This window comes from Protopterus annectens, chromosome 5.part0 (assembly GCF_019279795.1).
Source record: "Protopterus annectens isolate FY-2018-M chromosome 5.part0, PAN1.0, whole genome shotgun sequence".
NCBI lineage: Eukaryota > Metazoa > Chordata > Ceratodontiformes > Protopteridae > Protopterus > Protopterus annectens.
In genome coordinates, this window is record NC_056735.1 from 375,873,673 (window position 1) to 375,893,215 (window position 19,543).

The window sequence follows — 19,543 nt, forward strand, 5'->3', positions numbered from 1 at the left end:
GAAGTTTGCGCTGAACCTGTCAGCTAGGATGTTGGCAATGTCTGTGGGTTCAGTGTATTTTTTGTCATTTTGGACTAATTCTGAGCATATCTGGGAATTCCCACCCAGGTTCCTAACATAACTAAAGAAAGCCTTGTGATTATCCTTAGTGTCCTTTGCAATTTTTCTCTCGAAGCTGGCCTTAGACGATTTTATGAGTGCCCGTAGTTTTTTGCTAATACTGATCAGAGATGCCTTCCCTTTTTGGGATTTTGCTCTATCCTGTAGTAGCTTCCTCCTTCTATTGTATAGTTTGTTTATGGCTGGGGTCCACCAGACAGGATGTCTGCCTTTGGAGGATTGGGTCTTGGTTTTATTTGGGATTGCATGATCCATGCATTCCTGAAGGTGTTCATAGAATGCGTTTATAAAGGATTCTACGGTCTGGGCCGTATTTTCCACAGGCCCGGTGGCTTTGAAGGATTCCACCTCGGTTTTGAGGAGTGTGAAATTTGCTTTAGAGAAGTTTTTCACTGTGGTTTTCAGGGCAGAGGGTGGAGTTGGGATGTGGATATCCAGTGAGATTAGTTTATGGTCTGATCTTACCAGTGAGGGATACACTTCTGGTCTGGAGCATAGAGTCCCCATGTTGGTGATGATCAGGTCCAGTATGTTTTCCCCTCTTGTGGGGAGTGGTAACAAGTTGTTCCATAGCATTTGATTTTATAAATTCTAGGAACCTTTGGGTTAGGGTGTTGGAGCTAGAGTAATGCTCCCAGTCTATGTTTGGGTAGTTGAAGTCGCCCAATATAATGGTGTTTGGAGAGACCTTCATATTTTCCAGTGTTCTCAGGAAGGCCGAGTGGGGTTCCTGGGTTTGGGAGGGTGGTCTGTAACAGGCTATAAATTGGAAGGCAGTTTTACTCACTGTTAGTTGCACATGGATAGTCTCTGATGCTTCGTGCTGTGCCACCAAGCTGGAGGTGTGGGTATCTTTGATGAATATTGATACTCCCCCTCCTTTTGTGGTACGGTCCAAGTTTTGGGGCCGAAAAGCATGGTATGAGGTATAACCTGGTAGTGCTGGGGTGCTCTCGGGAGCCTTGAACCAGGTTTCTGTTACTGCACAGATATCAATGTTCTCCATACTAAGGAGAGTTTCGAGTGCGTGCATCTTGAGGTTTAGACTTCTGGCATTGAGTAGCATTACTCTTAGTTTCTTATCCCCTGTGATACCTATGGAGGTGGGTTTGTCTTTTGAGCCTTGCCTAAAAAAGGCGCTATGGGGGTAGCAAGAGCCTTTGCCAATATCTGAAAGCCCAGGGGTGACAGGTGCAAGCCGTCCCTAGCGAAGCATCGTGGCTTGTCGAGCATGTCATCCCAGGCTAACAGGCATTGGATCCCCTTTGAATGACACCAATACCTAAGCCAATTGTTGAAATTGATCATCTTGTCTTCATATTGTGGCATCATTCTTGGTGAGGGTAAGATGCTACTCAAGGTCAGGGTCATACCGGCCTGGGCTACATGCTCAGAGAGCTCCTCTATGTCTCTTTTCATGTAGTCCAGGGAGGTACATCTCAGGTCATTCACACCAGCATGGACAATGACTGAGTCATATTTGTACTTGTCTTGGAGTGACCCGAGTGCTTGTGTTATGTGGCGAATCCTAGCGCCCAACAGGCAGCTCACCGTGACCTTCTCCTTGTTCAGCCTGGTGAGCGGGACGTCAGTGTGCCTGATGATAGAGTCATCTATTACAAGTGTATCAGGTGTGTTGTTTAGCCTTAAGGGCTGTGACTGTCCGGCACACTGGCTTTGTGCGCTATATGTTGCACGTGTTTTTTTGTGGGGTAGCAGTTGCTTGGGTGTCTGCTTTGGAGGTCTCTGCTGCTTAGGCAGATTTTTATTTAGAGCCTCTGAATATGTTTTTGTGTGTTTATGTGTTTGGTTTGCTGTCGTGGTAGGTCTATGTGAGACTGGAATTGTAGTGAGTATGGTTTCCTTCTCCTCCTGACTGGTTTCGCCAGTACTGAGTTGAGAGAGCTTAGCCTCCAGTATGGCTATATGGTTGCATCTCTCACGTGTTGGAATTTGTTGGGAGGAGGAGAGGGTTGTCTGTGTACATGAGGCAGTTGTAACATTGCCTCAAGATTCCCAGATTCACCAGCTGGACCGGAGAGGAGATTGACAACTGACCTTTGGACATGCTAGAATAGTATTGGGAATTCCTTTATAATTGAAAAAAGGGCCAATGGGGAACGAGGTGCTCAAGGGGAGTTTGTGAGGGTGTAGTGCTTTTAATATTTTAGTGCTGACTTATATAATTGCTTTAGTGAGCAAGTGCCAGGTAACTTAAATGCAATGTGTTACAGGTAACTTAAATGCAAAAACGACAAACAGTAACTTTCTTTCAAGTGAAACAAGGAAATAAGTACAGTAAGCAATGCAGATATCACTAGGGATCCACAGAAGCACTGAAAAGCCGCATTTTAGGTGGAATTAATGTTTCAGGGAAATAACAAGCAAACAAACAAGCATACAAATAAAGCTAGATTCAGCAGGCCTGGATCTTGTCTATGCTACAGCAAACAAGGTGTAACAATTTCAGTAAGAAACAGTTCAAATATGCAGGCACTATAAGCCTTTAACCAGAAATTCCCAGCTCAGAAGGGCAGAGTCCAGCCTCTCCTCCTACAAGAGTGCAGACCACGAACCTTCTTAATGTAAAATAACTGGCCTGAAGCCCAAGTGCTTAAACCAGAACTAATACACTTTTAGAATAACAGACACTGAGCCCTCAATCAGCAGTTCACAACTACTCCTTTCTTTCTTCTTTATGGTTAGTTCCACACAAGCTTCTCTTTGGTTATTACCTCTATAAAACCACACTGTCTCACCTTGCTATGCCTCCAACTAAACCACTGTTCCGCCTTCATTCCTTCATGCCCTTCTTGCCATATTTTCACTCATAACCATTTCTTCCCTCAAGCACTCTCTAATGTCTTACTCAAATACTTCATTTCATATCCTTTTTTGTTCTCTCCTACAGTTTTTTCTTTGAAGTCTGTAATCCTTATGAATCTTTTTATGTTGTGTCTACATCTTATAACTGTAAGTCAAATTTTAAATTGTTAATACTTGTTTGACAACTATTAATTTGAAGACAATCTTGATTTTATATTCTACTGTACTAGTTTATCTTGTCTAGAGCTTTTGTCCCTGGGATTCTGCTGAAAAGAGGTCCTTTTCTAGTCAGATTATTAATGTTAACAAAATAAGTGTGTGTGTGTGTGTGTGTGTGTGTGTGTGTGTGTGTGTGTGTGTGTGTGTGTGTGTGTGTGTGTGTGTGTGTGTGTGTGTGTAAAACAAGAAGCTTGTTACAAATACTGTACCACCCAGACCTGATCACAACAGTAGCGGTATTCATTTCTGAGTGGTAGTATGACAGTAAAGTAACTATCAATCATACCTACTGACACCTTGCTGCCAGGATGGCTTCCCACTTCACCTTGTGCTGGCTATGCTTCTGCTTGGTAAATCATCATTCCATTAAACTCACTGTATTTACACTGTATTTACACGGTAAAATGAAAGTAAAGATTTTTCCACTGTTTATATTAACAAGAGCCACTAATACACTTATAAAACACATTTGTCCAGCTAAACAATTCCTAAACTCCAATCTATCTTTAGTTTAACTTAAAATACCGAATTTATTTTAAAATAAAGAAAGAAATAAAATGAAACAGAGACCGCATTTACCATTCATTGCAATGTAAAGTAAAGAAAGAAAGAAAGATAAAACACATAAAAATGTAACTTTACACAAACATCAGGGAATGACACCCCCATCACAAATTTACTAGTCTGTCTAAAACAAAAGCCATATCTAAATTGATATTTCATTTAAGAAAGAAAAGCTAAATAAAAATAAAACAAGAAGTAAATATATACGCTACATATCTTATTCAGTACAATGTAAAAAGAGCATAACTTTTCTCATTGCAAGCACAAAATACACGCACGTGCACACACACGCACACATGCATGCACACACATGGAAACACACACACACACTCATGCACACCATAAATAACATGCCATCATAAATTCAGTATCATGGAAATGAAAATCATTGTTATTAGAAAGAAAACAAATTAAAATAGATTATCAGAATCCAAAGGAAACATAAACATCAACCACCCAGAAAACAGCATTACTGGTGAAATAACTTGATTTTATCCACATAAACTAACTAAGCAAAGTAACAAAAAACTAGCAAATCTTAATGTAAACCTCATTAAATTTTGTCAAATAAATGAACTGCTAATTAAAAAGATACCTTAGTATAAGACTACCCATTCAAAAAAAGAAGGAAAAAAATTGACAAACAACCTAAAAAATGTTCTACACATTATAAAATTTAGTTGCCGATGTAACCCACTAAGGGTGACTAGAAACACTACTTTATGTAAGAAAAAATTGTGTGACACATGAAGTATTTTTCAGTGTAAGACTAGGGATCTTGGTTTTGATTCATTGCTTCACTACTCATCATGAAACTTGTACTGTAAACCTACAGTATAAGATATTTCATATGTCAGACAGTAGACCCCCATATAGTCTCTGCACATGTGTGTGTGTGTGTGTGTGTGTGTGTGTGTGTGTGTGTGTGTGTGTGTGTGTGTGTGTGTGTGTGTGTGTGTGTGCTATAGTTTAAAACTCTTGACAACATCCAACAATCCCCTATAGATAAATTACAAAACAATGTTAGCTGGTATACATTTAAATTTTATTCAAATCACCATTGCAGCCATTGATAGTTTATTTTCTTTCTTAGTCTTGTGTGCTGTTATCCTGTAAAAAACTGAGCTCCAAGTCCTAATGGGTTCACTTCAGAATGATGCAACAATCTTTATAAAATCAAACAAAAGTTTCTCTTAACAGTCAATAGTAATGTTTTCTGGGGGGTGTGGCCAAGATGAGCACAGAGTCGCAGCATTTTTTAGCAGCTCTGCCTCTACGGATCTTTATTGACAGGAAATTTTGATAAAAACTTCCCTAACAACAGATTTATTTTTCTTAATTAATTCTTTATAATATATATCAGGGTAGTATATAAATATTTTTCAGTAAATTTTAATTTTTCCTGTCAAACTTAAACCTGACAATTCTATAACAGAAGAACAAGATGAGGTTCACTAAATCTTCTCATCAAGAGACATCTATTAAAAGAGAACTAAAATCCTTACTAACTACTATACAAGAACTAACTGCAAAAATTGACAAAATGGATGTAAAAATGGATAATTTTAAAGAAAAATGTACTCATCAAATGGACATCTTACATGAAGACTTATTACAACAAAAAAAAACAGATTAATATAATCTGCTCTAAATGATATGGACTGCAGAATTCAGGATTAATGACCTTGAAAATAGGTCTCGTAAGAATAATGTGAGGATCTTTGGCTTACCGGATAATATAGAGGGAAATAACATGGAGAAATTCTTATCATCTTGGTTACCTGAAGTCCTGGAACTCCTGGAGGCTCTTTCATATGGTATTGAAAGAGCCCACAGATCTATGGCAACATCTAAAAATACCAAGGGTATCTTTATAGAAATCTTTGTTTAATCTGACAATGAGTTTAATAAAAATTGTTTTAAAAAAATAATAATGTCTTCCAAAAGTACTCATCATCAATCCTGAAAGAATGCAGTCACAAAAGTCTTATTTAAACAAAAACAGATCCCCTACAGTGTCACTTACATAGACATGTTTTTCTTTTGAATATGTATCATACAGAATATGTTACTATATGGACAGGTAGGCTTGTTGTCTTCTTGTTCTAGTTAATTCTGATAAGAGTGCATTTATACTGATAAAATAAATTTAAGATAATATTAATATTTTCAAGCTTATGATGCCCAATTTGGACACATATGGACCAGGTACTCTAGCCTTTGATTTTCTTCAGCAATTAATTCATGTGAATGTGTCTTACTCTTTAGTGATTACACTGTATCCAAACTATTGATTTTTGTCTGTGATGACACGTTTACCAGCAAGGATTTGATCAATGTGGGCACCCTTCACCAGAGGGAAAAAAAAAAAGAAATCAGCCACTATCTTTGTGAAATGAAGAAATGAAAGCACCATCCTTTTAAAAAGAGTCTGATTATACTTACAGAATGGCTCCAAAAGGAAAGGAAAATTATTTTACATGTGACAATCTTACCACAGAAAAATTTTAGCTGCATACGTAATTATTTCCAAGTACTTATGGTTAATGACAGAAACCTCAGGATGTAAAGTCCAACCAGTCTATAATCCAATCATCTCAATATAGCTTCATCTGCCAGTTAGTATTCCCAAAGTCCAAACACTAGTCATAGACAAACAAGAAGAACAATTACAGCAGTCTCTCTAATGGTTACTTGTCACAGAAATTAGAGATATTTCACAACATAAATTGAATGTTTATTCTTTTTGAAACGAGCTGCTCATTGTACACACAAATCTGTTCCATACGGATATAATGCAGCTTCTCAAGAAAACAGTGAGTCAACAACCATAAATTTCATCTAATAAAATGCACAGATATTTGCATTGTTAAATCTAAGTCATTGTACATCACCTGATACTAATGTTAGCTAAACAGATAACTGTTCTATCTGTATTAATTCAGCTAGCTCTACCAATGCACCTTTTTATCCGTAGTTCACTATGGAAGTATACCTTCACTTCTGCAGGGCATCCCCTGTCTTAACTATAAATATAGTGTCTAGCACATCACATTTATAGTTAGAGGGCCCTTACAGAGTATTATTTCTTCAGAATAATTCATTCTGTATTTCAGAATAAGACAGTTTGATGATTAAAGTTTACAAATATGTGGTATATTAATTCTGACATTTCACTGTTTATATTGTAACATTTGATCTTTTATATAAACCTTTCAGCACAATATTAATTCCTATAAAATAGTTGCTACTCAATTACATAGACAACTACATTCATGCCTACTTAAGGATAAAATTAAATATGTTTTTTTCTCAGATACTTGAACTTTTATATTTGAGTCAGTAACCATTCCCATCAGTGCTGCTTCCAAATGAACAAGGCAGAGCTGGTATTAAAGTGACTCTGTCACCTAGAATTATCAGTTTTATGCACTCCTTAGTGGTAAAATTACCAAAGTCCTTGAGAAGCAGATGAAACAAACTACATTCATAGCTTTCATTACATCTTCTTAAGTGAAGATATGGTCTAATTTATTGGTGTAAATTCCACTCTCAGGGTGGAATAACATTTTTGGATCTTTGATATATTTGCAAGCCTCATTAGGGAAGAACCTATTACACTGGATAGAGCCCAGCTATTAAGCCCAGTGAAAAGAAATTGACGGCTTCAAATTGTTTACTCACTTTTTTCACGTTCCCATTTATCACCTCTGCACTTTCAAATGTATGGCATGTATTGTTCTTGTTAACAAAGCTATCAACATGTATATCCCTTAAAATGTATAAGGAGAAATTTTCCTCCAAAAATTAAAATATATATTATTGAAGTAATCATCTTAAATATCAGACCTTTTTTCTCTTTCCTAACCATTTTACTTTGGACTTTCCATTCCACTTAATATTTAGGACTTAATAATGCAGAAGACATTTCTACTCTGGTCCTTGGGCATTAGTGTAACAAAACTTTTTCGAAACAGTCACTAAGGCCATTGATGAGGGTAAGGCAGTTCACACAGCCTACCTTGACCTAGCAAAAGCATTCGACACAATATCCCACTCGGGCATCATAGAAAAGCTCACCAGCTTAGATGTAAACCCATATGTCACAAGATGGGTTGCAAACTGGCTCAAGGACAGAACACACAGGGTTAGAGTTGCTGGTGCCATGTCAGACTCTAAGCCGGTCACGAGTGGTGTCCCACAGGGCTCAGTCCTGGGCCCCCTCTTGTTCGGCATTTATTTTTCTGAAGTGCAGGCAAACATAGGGGGATTGTGGCTGACAAAATTTGCAGATGACTGCAAACTGGGCACCATAATTAACACTCCATCAGACACAGACATCCTCCAGAGAGGTCTCATAGAAATGGATAACTGGTGCCAGAGCCATGGCCTTAAGCTAAATGCCAAAAAATGTATACTCATACTCTTTGGGAAAAACAAGGTAACCCCTAATTATCACATAGGTGGTAATCCATTAAACATGGAAGAAGTTATCAGGGACCTGGGGACCCAAGTTGACAGTAACCACTCTTTTGACACTCACATTGCCAAAGTGGTTAGGAAGACCTTCTACATTGCCCACCTGATCATGAAGGGATTCACATCCAGATCAGGAGAGGTCATTGTACCCCTGTACTCTTCACTTATCAGACCAATGAATGAGTACAACGCCCCATTTGGAATGTACCTTACCCGACACCTGCAGCAGTTGGAAAGACCCTAAAAGTTCCTCACCAAAAGGATAAAGGGGCTCAAACATATGTCATATGATGCCCGACTGAAGAAACTCCAGCTCTATTCAGTCGCATACCGTCTGCTCAGAGGTGATCTGTGCCTGACATACAAGGCCATGTCCAACCCGGAATTAATGGACATGCTCCACCTCAAAAAATCTAAATCCACCAGAGCCACGAGAGCAAGAGACTTAAACCTCAACACGGATATAAATAGGATGTGCTGGAGGGACAGATTCATCACCCAGAGACTCCCTACACTATGGAACAGAATCCCAGTCCATGTGAGGCAGAGCCCCTCACTGACTCTGTTCAAGAGAAATCTTGACGAGTGGATGGGAGATCGTAGGTTTACCCCGGGAATCATCTCTGTATCACTGCTGGACAGAGGCACAGCAAACTAATGGGTATAGTATTCTCATCCTAAGGGGTGGTGAAAGCCACACACACTCTGGCTAGGCTTATAAATGCCCTAGGGCAGATAGCCTAGTATGAACCTATGAACCTATAAAACTACTCTATGCAGTTTTCTTCGGATTCTGAATTAATTTCAACTTCCCATAATGATCTCTTAATTACTAATAGAGGCATTTATTGCTTGACTGTTCAAATACAGATTCATAATCTCACCATTTACTGACAGTTTTCAATGTTCTCATAGACATATCTCATTTAATAATTACATTTCTTATTTTTACTGATGACTTAGGGATATGAGTAATTTAATACCTACAATATAATACTGTAAGTATTCTCAGCCCACTTTTTTTTTGTTACACAGAAAGTATAATTCTATATTCTTTATGTATTTCCACTGCTTCCACTTAATAGGAAGCCATTTTGCTTGGAGATTCTTACAAGAGCCTCTCTGTATCACACATAGATTGGATGATTTTATAAGTAATATCTGCATCATTGCTAGAGATTCCATGTAGGTATTCAAATAATATGAAAACACATTCTCGGAATGTACACTGTTGAATAAGCATTGGTAAGAATTAATGAAAGCATGACAGCCTGTCTGGGATTCTAATTTTATTACATCTATTTAACTGGTTTTATTTAACACTCTTATTCCACCATACTTATCAAAGCTGCAACATGAAGCTCATTTGCATATTACTAACTATAGCAATGAAAAGAACCACCAAAGTGCAGAAAAGCCTTATCTGTCAAAAATAACTTTCTTTCAGCTTTCAACACAAACACCATTTTGCTACTCTTTATACTTGTCAACTCTCCCTGATTTTACAGGGCATCCTTGAGTTTGTCTCATATGTTTGCCTGTCCCTTGTCATTTTTTTTTTTTGATTTTCTGGTAAACCACTTAAGGATTCTTGAGGATTACAGTTCATCAATAGTGACAGACATTAGACTTTTATGGTACTTTTCAGTAGAAAATGCTTATTGTTCTATTAAATTCATAGCTTCCAGCTGGCCTAGCCTTACATCCTCACTCCATGACAGACAAGGCTGCTACACCAGGCTGAAATTATGCTTTAGCATTCTTTGTTAATCAGAATAATGTTTAACTTTCTAAGTGAATATCCATAATATTTAAAAAGCATCTTTTATTCTGGGCCATTGTTTTCCCCATTAATTTTGGTTTTGTCCCTGATTCTTGTGCAAAGAAGTTGAGAGCTATTTAGTTGTTCAAATTTGGGTCAGCTACTGATTAAAATACAAACTGAACATTCTGACTAGGGAATAACAAACATTAAAATGGGACTAGAATCACAGCTATGTCAGTTGTTTGGAAAATTATGGCATTAGTTAACTAGAATTGTTCTTTTAATGTTGTCATTGTTAGATTAGCAATTAATACAATGCATTTATTTATTTATTGACATTTGATTATTGGGAAAGTATGTCTGGATGGGTGACTATTTTCAGTGGAAGCCAAGGGGAAAAATGCTCTAAAGTATTACAAAACATTTTAAGAACAATAATTTTACAACCTTTAAAAATAATACAAAAACCTCTACAGTTTAAATAAGTATACCAAATTAGACATAATGTAAAAAAAGTGGTTAAGAATAGGTATAACTTATGTGATAATGATTTAATATTTAGAACAATTTTAGCTTTTATAGAGAAATAAAGGTAAGTTAGTGTAACACAAACAGGAACTGCAATATGAAGTGAGAGAAAAAACAAGATTATGGCATATTTAGAAAGAGTCAGGGGAGCAAAATAGATTGAAGTAAGGAAGTGAGTGAAAAAGGCAGAGTAAGGAGGTACAAGGTATTAATAGGTACTTGTTCACATTTAGGGATATAGTTTATCCTGGGGTTGAACAAGAACAGAGCTAGATTTTGGCTAGGAGTCTTTCAGATTGTTTTTTAAGGACTGGAAGGAGGGTATTGATCTGATGGATACAGGCAAGGAGTTCCAGGCCTTAGCAACATGGTATGAGTACAGACTATGCCCAGCAGATTTGATAAGTTTGTAGACAGAGAGGAGTTTTTGGTCACTGGATTGCAATGACCAATTGGGAACATAGGTGTGTAGAATAGTATTTAGTGCTGGACAAGCAGATGACTGCTACATAATTTAATATGCAATAAGATGTTACGTATATCTTAGTTGATGGGGTAGTTCTTACCAATTAAGGCTTTTTAGTGCTATACAGTGTTGAATTCTGAAAGGGATATTCGATGCAAATTTGCCCACTTTAATACAGCCTTATTCAAGTTTTGCTTTTTGTGATTCCTGGAGGTTAATAAGAATTAGAGCATCATAAAGTAGTGAGGTGAGGAAGTAAGTTGTGGCAAGTGTAGCTTTAGGTGCATTAGTGAGAAGTTTTTGGCTCTGTAAAGTATCCCTAATTTTTTGTGAGTTTTTTTATGCAATTGTGTATATGCAGGCCAAATTTAAAATTATCCACTATCATCCCTAATAGTTTGTTGTGAGAAGTGACTTCAACGGTTGCATTATTAAGAGAGAGGATTTTTAATTTTGCTGTTTTCATGAGAGATGGATTTGGTGAAAAAAAGAAGTAGTTTGTTTTTAGGGATATTGAGCATGAAGTGTGAGTTACAAAGTCATGTTTCAGCGGCAGTTAAAGCTTCCTTAGTAATTTTTTTGGAGATGTGTGAGGTTGTCAAATGTGCATGCGAGTGTGGAGTCATCTGTGCATTTTATTAGTGTGTCCTGTTGTGTGGCTGTCTTGAGGGTGTTAGAACAGTAAAGAGGACAGAGCCTTGCGGGACAGAGAAAAAACATGGAAAGAATGTCCAAACCTAGCAGGATAGAGAAAAATCATGGAAAGAATGGCAGAAATATAAAACACCACACCTGTGGTAACTGGTCGGTATGGAGAAACAGTGGAGTGCCATTTTACTGACTGATACCTATTGGAGAGGTAACTTCTGAACTGTAGAAGGGTGAGCTGAGATAGAACTAGTGAGAAAACCACAAACAAAAATCCCAAATATGGACACATTGAGTCTAAGTAGCAAAAATAGCAGAATATAATTTATTAAACCTACAAATCACAAAGCTTTTAGAACTAGTGAGGACATTTGAAGCAGAAGTTTGCTGTGACAAGCTGTGTTAAAGGCTTTAGAAAAGTTTCAGAATAAGGAGGAGGCTAGTTTGTTATTATTTCTAGCTTTATTGACACTATCTATAAAGGTTAGAAGTGCAGTGTTTGTACTATGGGAGGGATGGAAGCCTTGTTGTGTGGGGGGCAGGAATTCTTGCTGGAGGAGATAGTTTAACAATTGTTTTGGAATACCTTTTCAAGTATTTTGGAGAGGAGGGACTGAACTGCTATAAAAGTCTAACGTTAATAGTGTCTCTTGAATTTCTTCCTTTGTGTAGGGGGATAATTTGTGATTTTTTTTTTTTAGAGAGAAGAGATGTGGGATTCCTGGAATGACCTATTTATAGGGACTGAGACAGGATAGGCAATGCTGCTGGCTGCTGTTTTAAGATAGTCACGAAGGCAACCACAGTGTTCAACCACGACAACCAAGAAAACTAAAAAAACACTGTGAAACAGCAGGAAACAGCAGGGCAATCTTGAAGTTGAAGAAAAAATAAAAGTTTAATATCCAATAACTTTAAAAACGTGTAGATTATGCGCTTTCATCCCCATAAACTGGGACTTCATGTGTTTTTAAAGTTATTGTAGATTACATGGGACTAAGTAATTAGCTCAACACCTGAGAAACTGGCTATGCTAGGTCAGACTGAGAGATACCAGTGGACTCTTCTTACTTCATTGGAAAGAATGGATCTTTAAAACACTTGAAACCATGGGAGTGGTTAAGACTAGTAACTGGATCAGTGTGCACATGCCATTCAGCTGGGTTTGCATGATGGCAGCAAACTGCAGTAAGTTACACAAAAAATGCACAGGGATACTGGGGCACCAATTTTTCTAAAGTTCAGTTGATGGGAGGATTGAATGAAGTCATTGGTAGCCAGGACAAGTTACATTCTTAGAAGGACTGAAGTAAAACATATTGCAGAAGACTTTAAAGAAATTCATATAGTGAAATATTCTTAGTTTTCTGTCCATGACTGTTTAATTCAGTATTGACTTGTTCTGTACCCATTTATGTACGTGTGTGTGTGTGTGTGTGTGTGTGTGTGTGTGTGTGTGTGTGTGTGTGTGTGTGTGTGTGTGTGTGTGTGCATGTATATTTATATGTTTATGTGTGAGGGTGTGTTCTTGTGCATCCTTGAATTCGTATATGTACTTGTGTAGGGTGAATGTGTGTGTGTGTGTGTGTGTGTGTGTGTGTGTGTGTGTGTGTGTGTGTGTGTGTGCGCACATGTGTGAGCACTTCTGCATGTGTCTTACATGTTCACAGTCATAAGACTGTGGACATGAAAACTACTTTGGCAGAGATACACCTGTATAAAACTACCACTATAGAAGTATAATACAATTAACAACCATTTATTGACTGTGGACGTACTGTGTTCAATTTTGTTCTCAAACACATATGATGAGGTTAAAATAGGTATGAGGAGATCATTATGTAAGCAACAATATAAGGACTGGAAACAGTATAAAATGCATACACTCAAATGTCCCTGATTTTTCAAAATCTCAATAATTTATGCTTGTAAAATTTTTTGATTTTCTGGTAAATTGCTGAGGTTTGCAGTGAGGCATTAATGCCAAGCATTATAATGACATACTTCATGCTATCCGTTAAATGAATGCTGATGAAAAACTTGCTATTCTGTTAACTCTAAGTGAAGAGTAATATTTTAAAAACTTTTCCTGATTTGGGGCCGTTTTCCTCCAATTAATCTTGGCTTTGTCCTGATATCAGAGAAAAGAACTTGGGAGCTATGTGAAAGGACAATGCAATGAAATGTCAAGGACATAAAGAACCATAAACCACTTATTTCCAAGTAATTCAAGCATTTATTAGTCAGTAACTGATACTCCTTAAATGAAGATGTCTGAATTAAAATATAATCATTATTTGCAGTAGTTAGAAAAAACAGGCACACTTTAAGAAGTGCTACTAATTTTGCTTATAGCTGGCCTGTAACAGCAGGCAGCATACCACTCCCTCAGAAACTGCAAGTTTAATTTGAATAGTATTATCCACTATAAAGTATAATGTCAAAACATGTATATATATTCACAGACAGCTGATACGTGAAAATGAAATATGTTTGTTGTAGAACTAGTCTAAGGTGTCTCTGTTTATGTCATAAGCTAATGTGTCCAGAATTTATCTTGCCATATGACCTACATTGTTTTTCTAACAATCATCCATCTGCTTTATTATACAGAAGTTTCGAAACATATATTGCTTCTCTGCATAATACAACAGTTAGTTAGTTATTAAAGCTGCAGGCACTGAACAGGTAATCCTGACTTCCTGTGGGAGAGGCCTTGGAATGCAGCCAATAGTTCAAAAAGAGAAAGAGTGAGAAAGAGAGAGAGAGAGAGAGGAACTGAGCAAGAGTGTGAAAGGGAGAGGGGAAGAGAAGTGTAGAAGGCTTTGATATGCATTTTGACAACTTGTGCAAAAGTTAACTTTTGTATAAGGCAAGAAATATTTCTTTCATTGACATTTCATTGACCAAAAACAAAAAAAAGAGTTTGATTCCCAGACCTGTTGTGCAGGCCGTACCTGTCTGACATAAATGGACTTGGCTAACTTCATTTCACACACTACAGGACTGGTATGAAAGGGGACCCTGCATGTTGGAAATATTTGCAGACATGACCAGCATTAACAGAAGTAGCTCCTGGCAAGAAGAGGTAGCAAAGAACTTTACAAGATGGTTTTCACGAAGCAAGTCTGAAGATGAAAACAAAACAAATAAAGAGGGTGCTGAAAAAGCAAAAAGGTATACGCGTGTCTTGTGTAAATGACCTTCTAATACTAGAAATATTGCTAAGTCTACTGCAAACTAAGCTACTGTGTCATGATAAAGCATATATACAACTTCTGTTGCAAATATTGTCTTAAGTCTTGCTTTAAAAAAGAATAACAGTACTGTGAAAAAATGTGGTTACTGTCAGAAGCTTTAGATATCGTACTAATAAACATTTTAGAAAAATAGTTATGATCTAGTAAACCACATTTACAGTTTAGATGTTTTGATCCCTTGCTATAGCTAAATGGAAGTATTATTTACATTTTGTTAATATTTGAATGCATGCCTACTCTGAATGCAATATGTCTGCTACAGTTGAGCCATCCTTGACTAAAGATTTATTTTCTTCTCAAAATATAATGAACTAATGTTCTTTTTCTTGCATGATTTATTATGTTTATGCCGATCCACTGACTATATAATCTTGGTTTAGTATTAAAGCAAATGCAAACAGTTATTCCATGAATGAGGAAAGCAAAAATGATGTGTACAATAGAAAATAGAAGCTAATAATAAAACGTAATTGTGACAGTCTTCCATAGTTTACCACTCACTACATTTACAAGTGAATTATAGGAATCATTAAAAGAAAACAAAGCTAGTTTAACTTAAAAAATATATCTCAAAGTGATGAGCATCTATATAGTTTGGTTATTAGGAGTGTAGATACGATTCTGTGCTATTGTCTGAAATAACTGTAGAAATACAAAACTTGCTTAACAAAAAAAGATCTGCAATCATTTTATAAGTGCTGCATCATGGTTAATGATATCTCATTGAATGTCTGTGCACCTGGATGAACAAATTAGTGGAGGAAAGTAAGCAGAAATTATAGTATTGTACATTAAAGGCCACCCAGTCTCATCAGTTAAAGTTGTTCTGACCTTTAGGGAGCACATACTTCTTATTCGGTCATTTCTCCCATTCAGAAGTCAGCTCTCTAAAGTCTGCATAAACTGAACACAGAAACTTCTCATAAATTAGAGTTTAATCAGATGTGTGCATTTTTCATGTTCTGTAGCTGTAATAGTGTAACCAAAATGCTACGCAACTTAGAAATTATACCCAAAAAGAAAAGAGAGACAAACTATACTTGAGTAGATACACCTACTGTGACTGGTTAAACCCGTGAACTACTGTTAACCAGAAAACTTACGAATCCTATTGCCATCCTTTAGAACAGAACCATTTACAGTAGCTTTGTGTACTATAAATATATGAAATCTGTTTGCTTTAGACTAAATCTGAAAAAGTGCCTCTGTCAACATACTGACAAAAGAAAAGCATTATAAGTCATACTTTCAGGAAGTGGCAAGCCTGCCTGCTGTGTAAATACAGTGAGCACCTAAGGCACATCACTAGAAAATTGTTCCGTAACACAAGACAGTTGGAAAACCATACTCACTGTGGGCTGCCTCTGTTGTAACAGTGAGACAATTTATCATCACAACTTGCCTTTGGCTGAATCAACCTGGTTTCAGTTAATCAGGTTTTTGTTTTGAATGTGAAATATTCACATCAAATGAGGTATATAATCTATTAACAACAGAAGCAGAAAGGCAGACTTTCACAGCCAGATACTATGATTCACTTGTATATATGCTTGTCTGCCTACCAGATAAATCAGGGATTTAGTTATTCTGACTCCAGCAGTGTTCTATTTGTATATAAACTAGTACTTTTCTGAGTACTTCCAGTAATATTAAACCTACAAGCATCCAGTGTAGAACATCTATTAATCAAGTACTGTATTAGCAACTCATCAGCAAATGATAACACTGACCCTTGTCTGGGAATTGAAGCTGTACAATTGTCACTGTCACTGGACCAAGAAGAAATTTCTGGACAGTTAAGTACCTGCTTTCCCCTAAAAGCACTTTCTCTTTTCGACTAGGAAACAACCATGATGGTCATTTTTTTAAAACACAAAAGCATGTAGTGCATAATAATTATGAATGCATTATTATTTTATCAGCTACTCATCAGGAAAAAAAAACTGGCTGTAATCTAGGGATTTAACCCAACCCCCCCCCCCCCTGCATTCCATATGGTTGTCACTCCAACCACATGGAATGTGGGAAGAGTGGCTTCAATCTCCAGACAAGGTTCAGTCATGTTAAACCATCTACTTCTCCATGAAGACTACTGCATGCATATACTACTCATGACCATTTCTTTTTCTATCAGCAAGATCATGAAATTGAAACTGGTTAATGATGAATTGCAGCTTGATAATGGGCAGACTGGGTGAATGTCTTTGTCTGACAAAAGACTTCCGCTTGCATATGTTTTTCTTTTCTATTTTTTTTAACACTTTTTCTTGTTCTGAAAGTTGATGTGTCTTGGACTTGGATGTTATCTTTGATATGAAGTACTGGAATGGTTTCTGACGGGTCACTCAGCAAACCTAACTTTGAAGAAGGGGACCTGAATAAGGATAAGGAAACTATGCTGTCACTTTTGCATAGCTTTCTTGTATATAAGTTTATATGTATGTATGTATGTATGTATGTATGTATGTATGTATGTATGTGTGCATACCCACACAGCTGGCTTTGTGTGCAGTGGAAACATGATCTTTTTTTCTCCAAGATGTAATGACCCTGCACTTGACTGTATCATTTAGCTCAGTGCAAGCAACACAATCCCTCTGAGAAAATAATGACCTCCACTGTTTTGTGAAAGTCATCCTCTCCCGACAAAACACTTTCAGTGGAATAGTTTCACTGAAACAAGTGCCTGTAAATCTTACTTTAACAAAATGAAATGCAGTAATTTCTGCCATGTCTTCTTCCTTTTAGGAAGGATACACATTTTAAGCTAATTTAATCCATCCTTATATGCTCTTATTGCATAGTCTTCCACATTGTACTGTTTTAATTGCTTTGCTGTGGATCACCTCTGCTTGTGGTCCTTTCAAAACTTGAATCTTTACAATGTACACACAACCTTCTCTAAATGTAATCCCTTCAGTTCTTTGTATAGAAGGATGCCTGTATGGAATGACATATTGTGTTGATTTGTGTTGATATCTGTCACTGTGTGTAATACTTCCTCCTGACTCCTCCTTATACCTCATGACATTGCTTAGCTATGGCCTATTGTTGAAAACTTTCATTGCCATATGAATGTTAAATATACATTTTAAGTCTATAGGAAGTTTCTTCGACTGAGAAATGTATGCCGTCTGATGGCAGCTTTCAAAGGCATCAGTTTATCAATGGCAGTTATCCAAAATGTTCATATATCATGCCCATTTATACACTTTATCTTAGTTATTAACCTGTCATTAAACACATAGATAAATACTACCAAATCTTCATTCCTGAAAGTGCATTGTCTGTAAGCCACACAATATGACAGTGCATGGCAAACGCTTGCTACACTAGTGATACAGGTTTATAGGGTGAACATATTACAAGTAGTAGAATCCTAATAGTCTGGAAGGCTAACCACTCTTTAAAGTCCAGGCACCAAGAAGTGAAAAACATTAAGCATACCTGTGTTTTCCTTTGGTGCCTCCAAATGAAGGCAGAAGAATAGCATTTACATGCTGATTTGGAGGTGTTGCTCACAAAATAGCACACCTCTGGCATTGCCAAAAAGCCCATAATAGGAAACTCTAGAAAACAAACTGGTCCACTTAAGAATAATGACATTTTTTCCTTCCCCATATAAGTAACCACCAAGTAGAGATCCAGCAGACGGTAGGTGCCTCAAAAGGTTCTGTGACTGGTATATAATAACAAGACACATTCTTAGAATGTATGTGAATGGCTTGCATGGAAAACACCATTAAAAATAACACTCCAATACTTTAACAACCACACCTTTTCATGTGGCAAATATGAGTGGTATTTTATTATTTCAGAATTCTATTTTTGAATGTATTCTATAATATGCACAGCATACTTCTATGGGATGCTAAAATACATGTGTGTGTAGTCACTGGGTTATGCAGTAGAAAAGATTAATGCGCTTAGAAATGTGGAAATTACCAGTTAATCCAATAGTGCATCTGTCAGCATCACTGCAGTGAGATAGAAAGATCTTGAGTTCAAGTTGTTGGTATGATTTAAAGGGCTGTAATGCACAGTATAACATTTCTCATCACTAATTGCATTTTCTTCCCTTCAATACAACCCTTAGAGCAACACCATTAAATTAACATGATTTTTGAATTTCTCCCTTTGTTTTCTGTCTGCATTGCTTTCTGTAGTGTCGTACAACCTCATTTTCTGTTTTTCCTTGAATATCATATTCTTTTCTTTTGCAATTTGTCATTTAGTGCATCATACTGTCTCTCTCTCCTCTCCTTAAAACCTTATATGATCCAGGACAGCTGTATTTGTCACTATGAGTCATTTTTCACATATTAGTGGCTGGTGCAGGCATGAATACCAAGAAACTTGACAGCTTCCACAAGCACAGTAAATGAATAAGGGAGTGGCCTACTGAGCTAGACACACCCATAACTAAGGTGGTATGAACCATTACAAAACCATGTAATCAGGCCATACTGAAAGATATGGTTGATTTGGGCTTCTTCATTATCTCCTTGGCTGGAAGTGATGACAGCAGATCAAATGAAAAGTAAAAAGAAAAGGAAAAAAGTGATATTTCTTATACCTGCATAAAGAATACTATATAAATAAGCATCGCTGCTTAAAACCCCATGATAGTATTACTGCCTCTACTGTGCCAGTTTTGGGTAGAATTGA

The 19,543-nt window shown here is 36.9% G+C and overlaps 1 protein-coding gene across 1 annotated transcript in view; it reads left to right on the plus strand.

Annotated features, from left to right (window-relative positions):
* Positions 1 to 14,411: 14,411 nt before the first annotated feature.
* The window catches only part of LOC122802163, a 1,241,087-nt gene continuing 1,235,955 nt past the window's right edge, over positions 14,412 to 19,543 (plus strand). Inside the window, exon 1 of the mRNA XM_044071837.1 lies at positions 14,412 to 14,792. Within this exon, the coding sequence (XP_043927772.1) occupies positions 14,644 to 14,792 (149 nt within the window). The 5' untranslated portion in view covers positions 14,412 to 14,643. The remainder of the gene's footprint in view (positions 14,793 to 19,543) is intronic.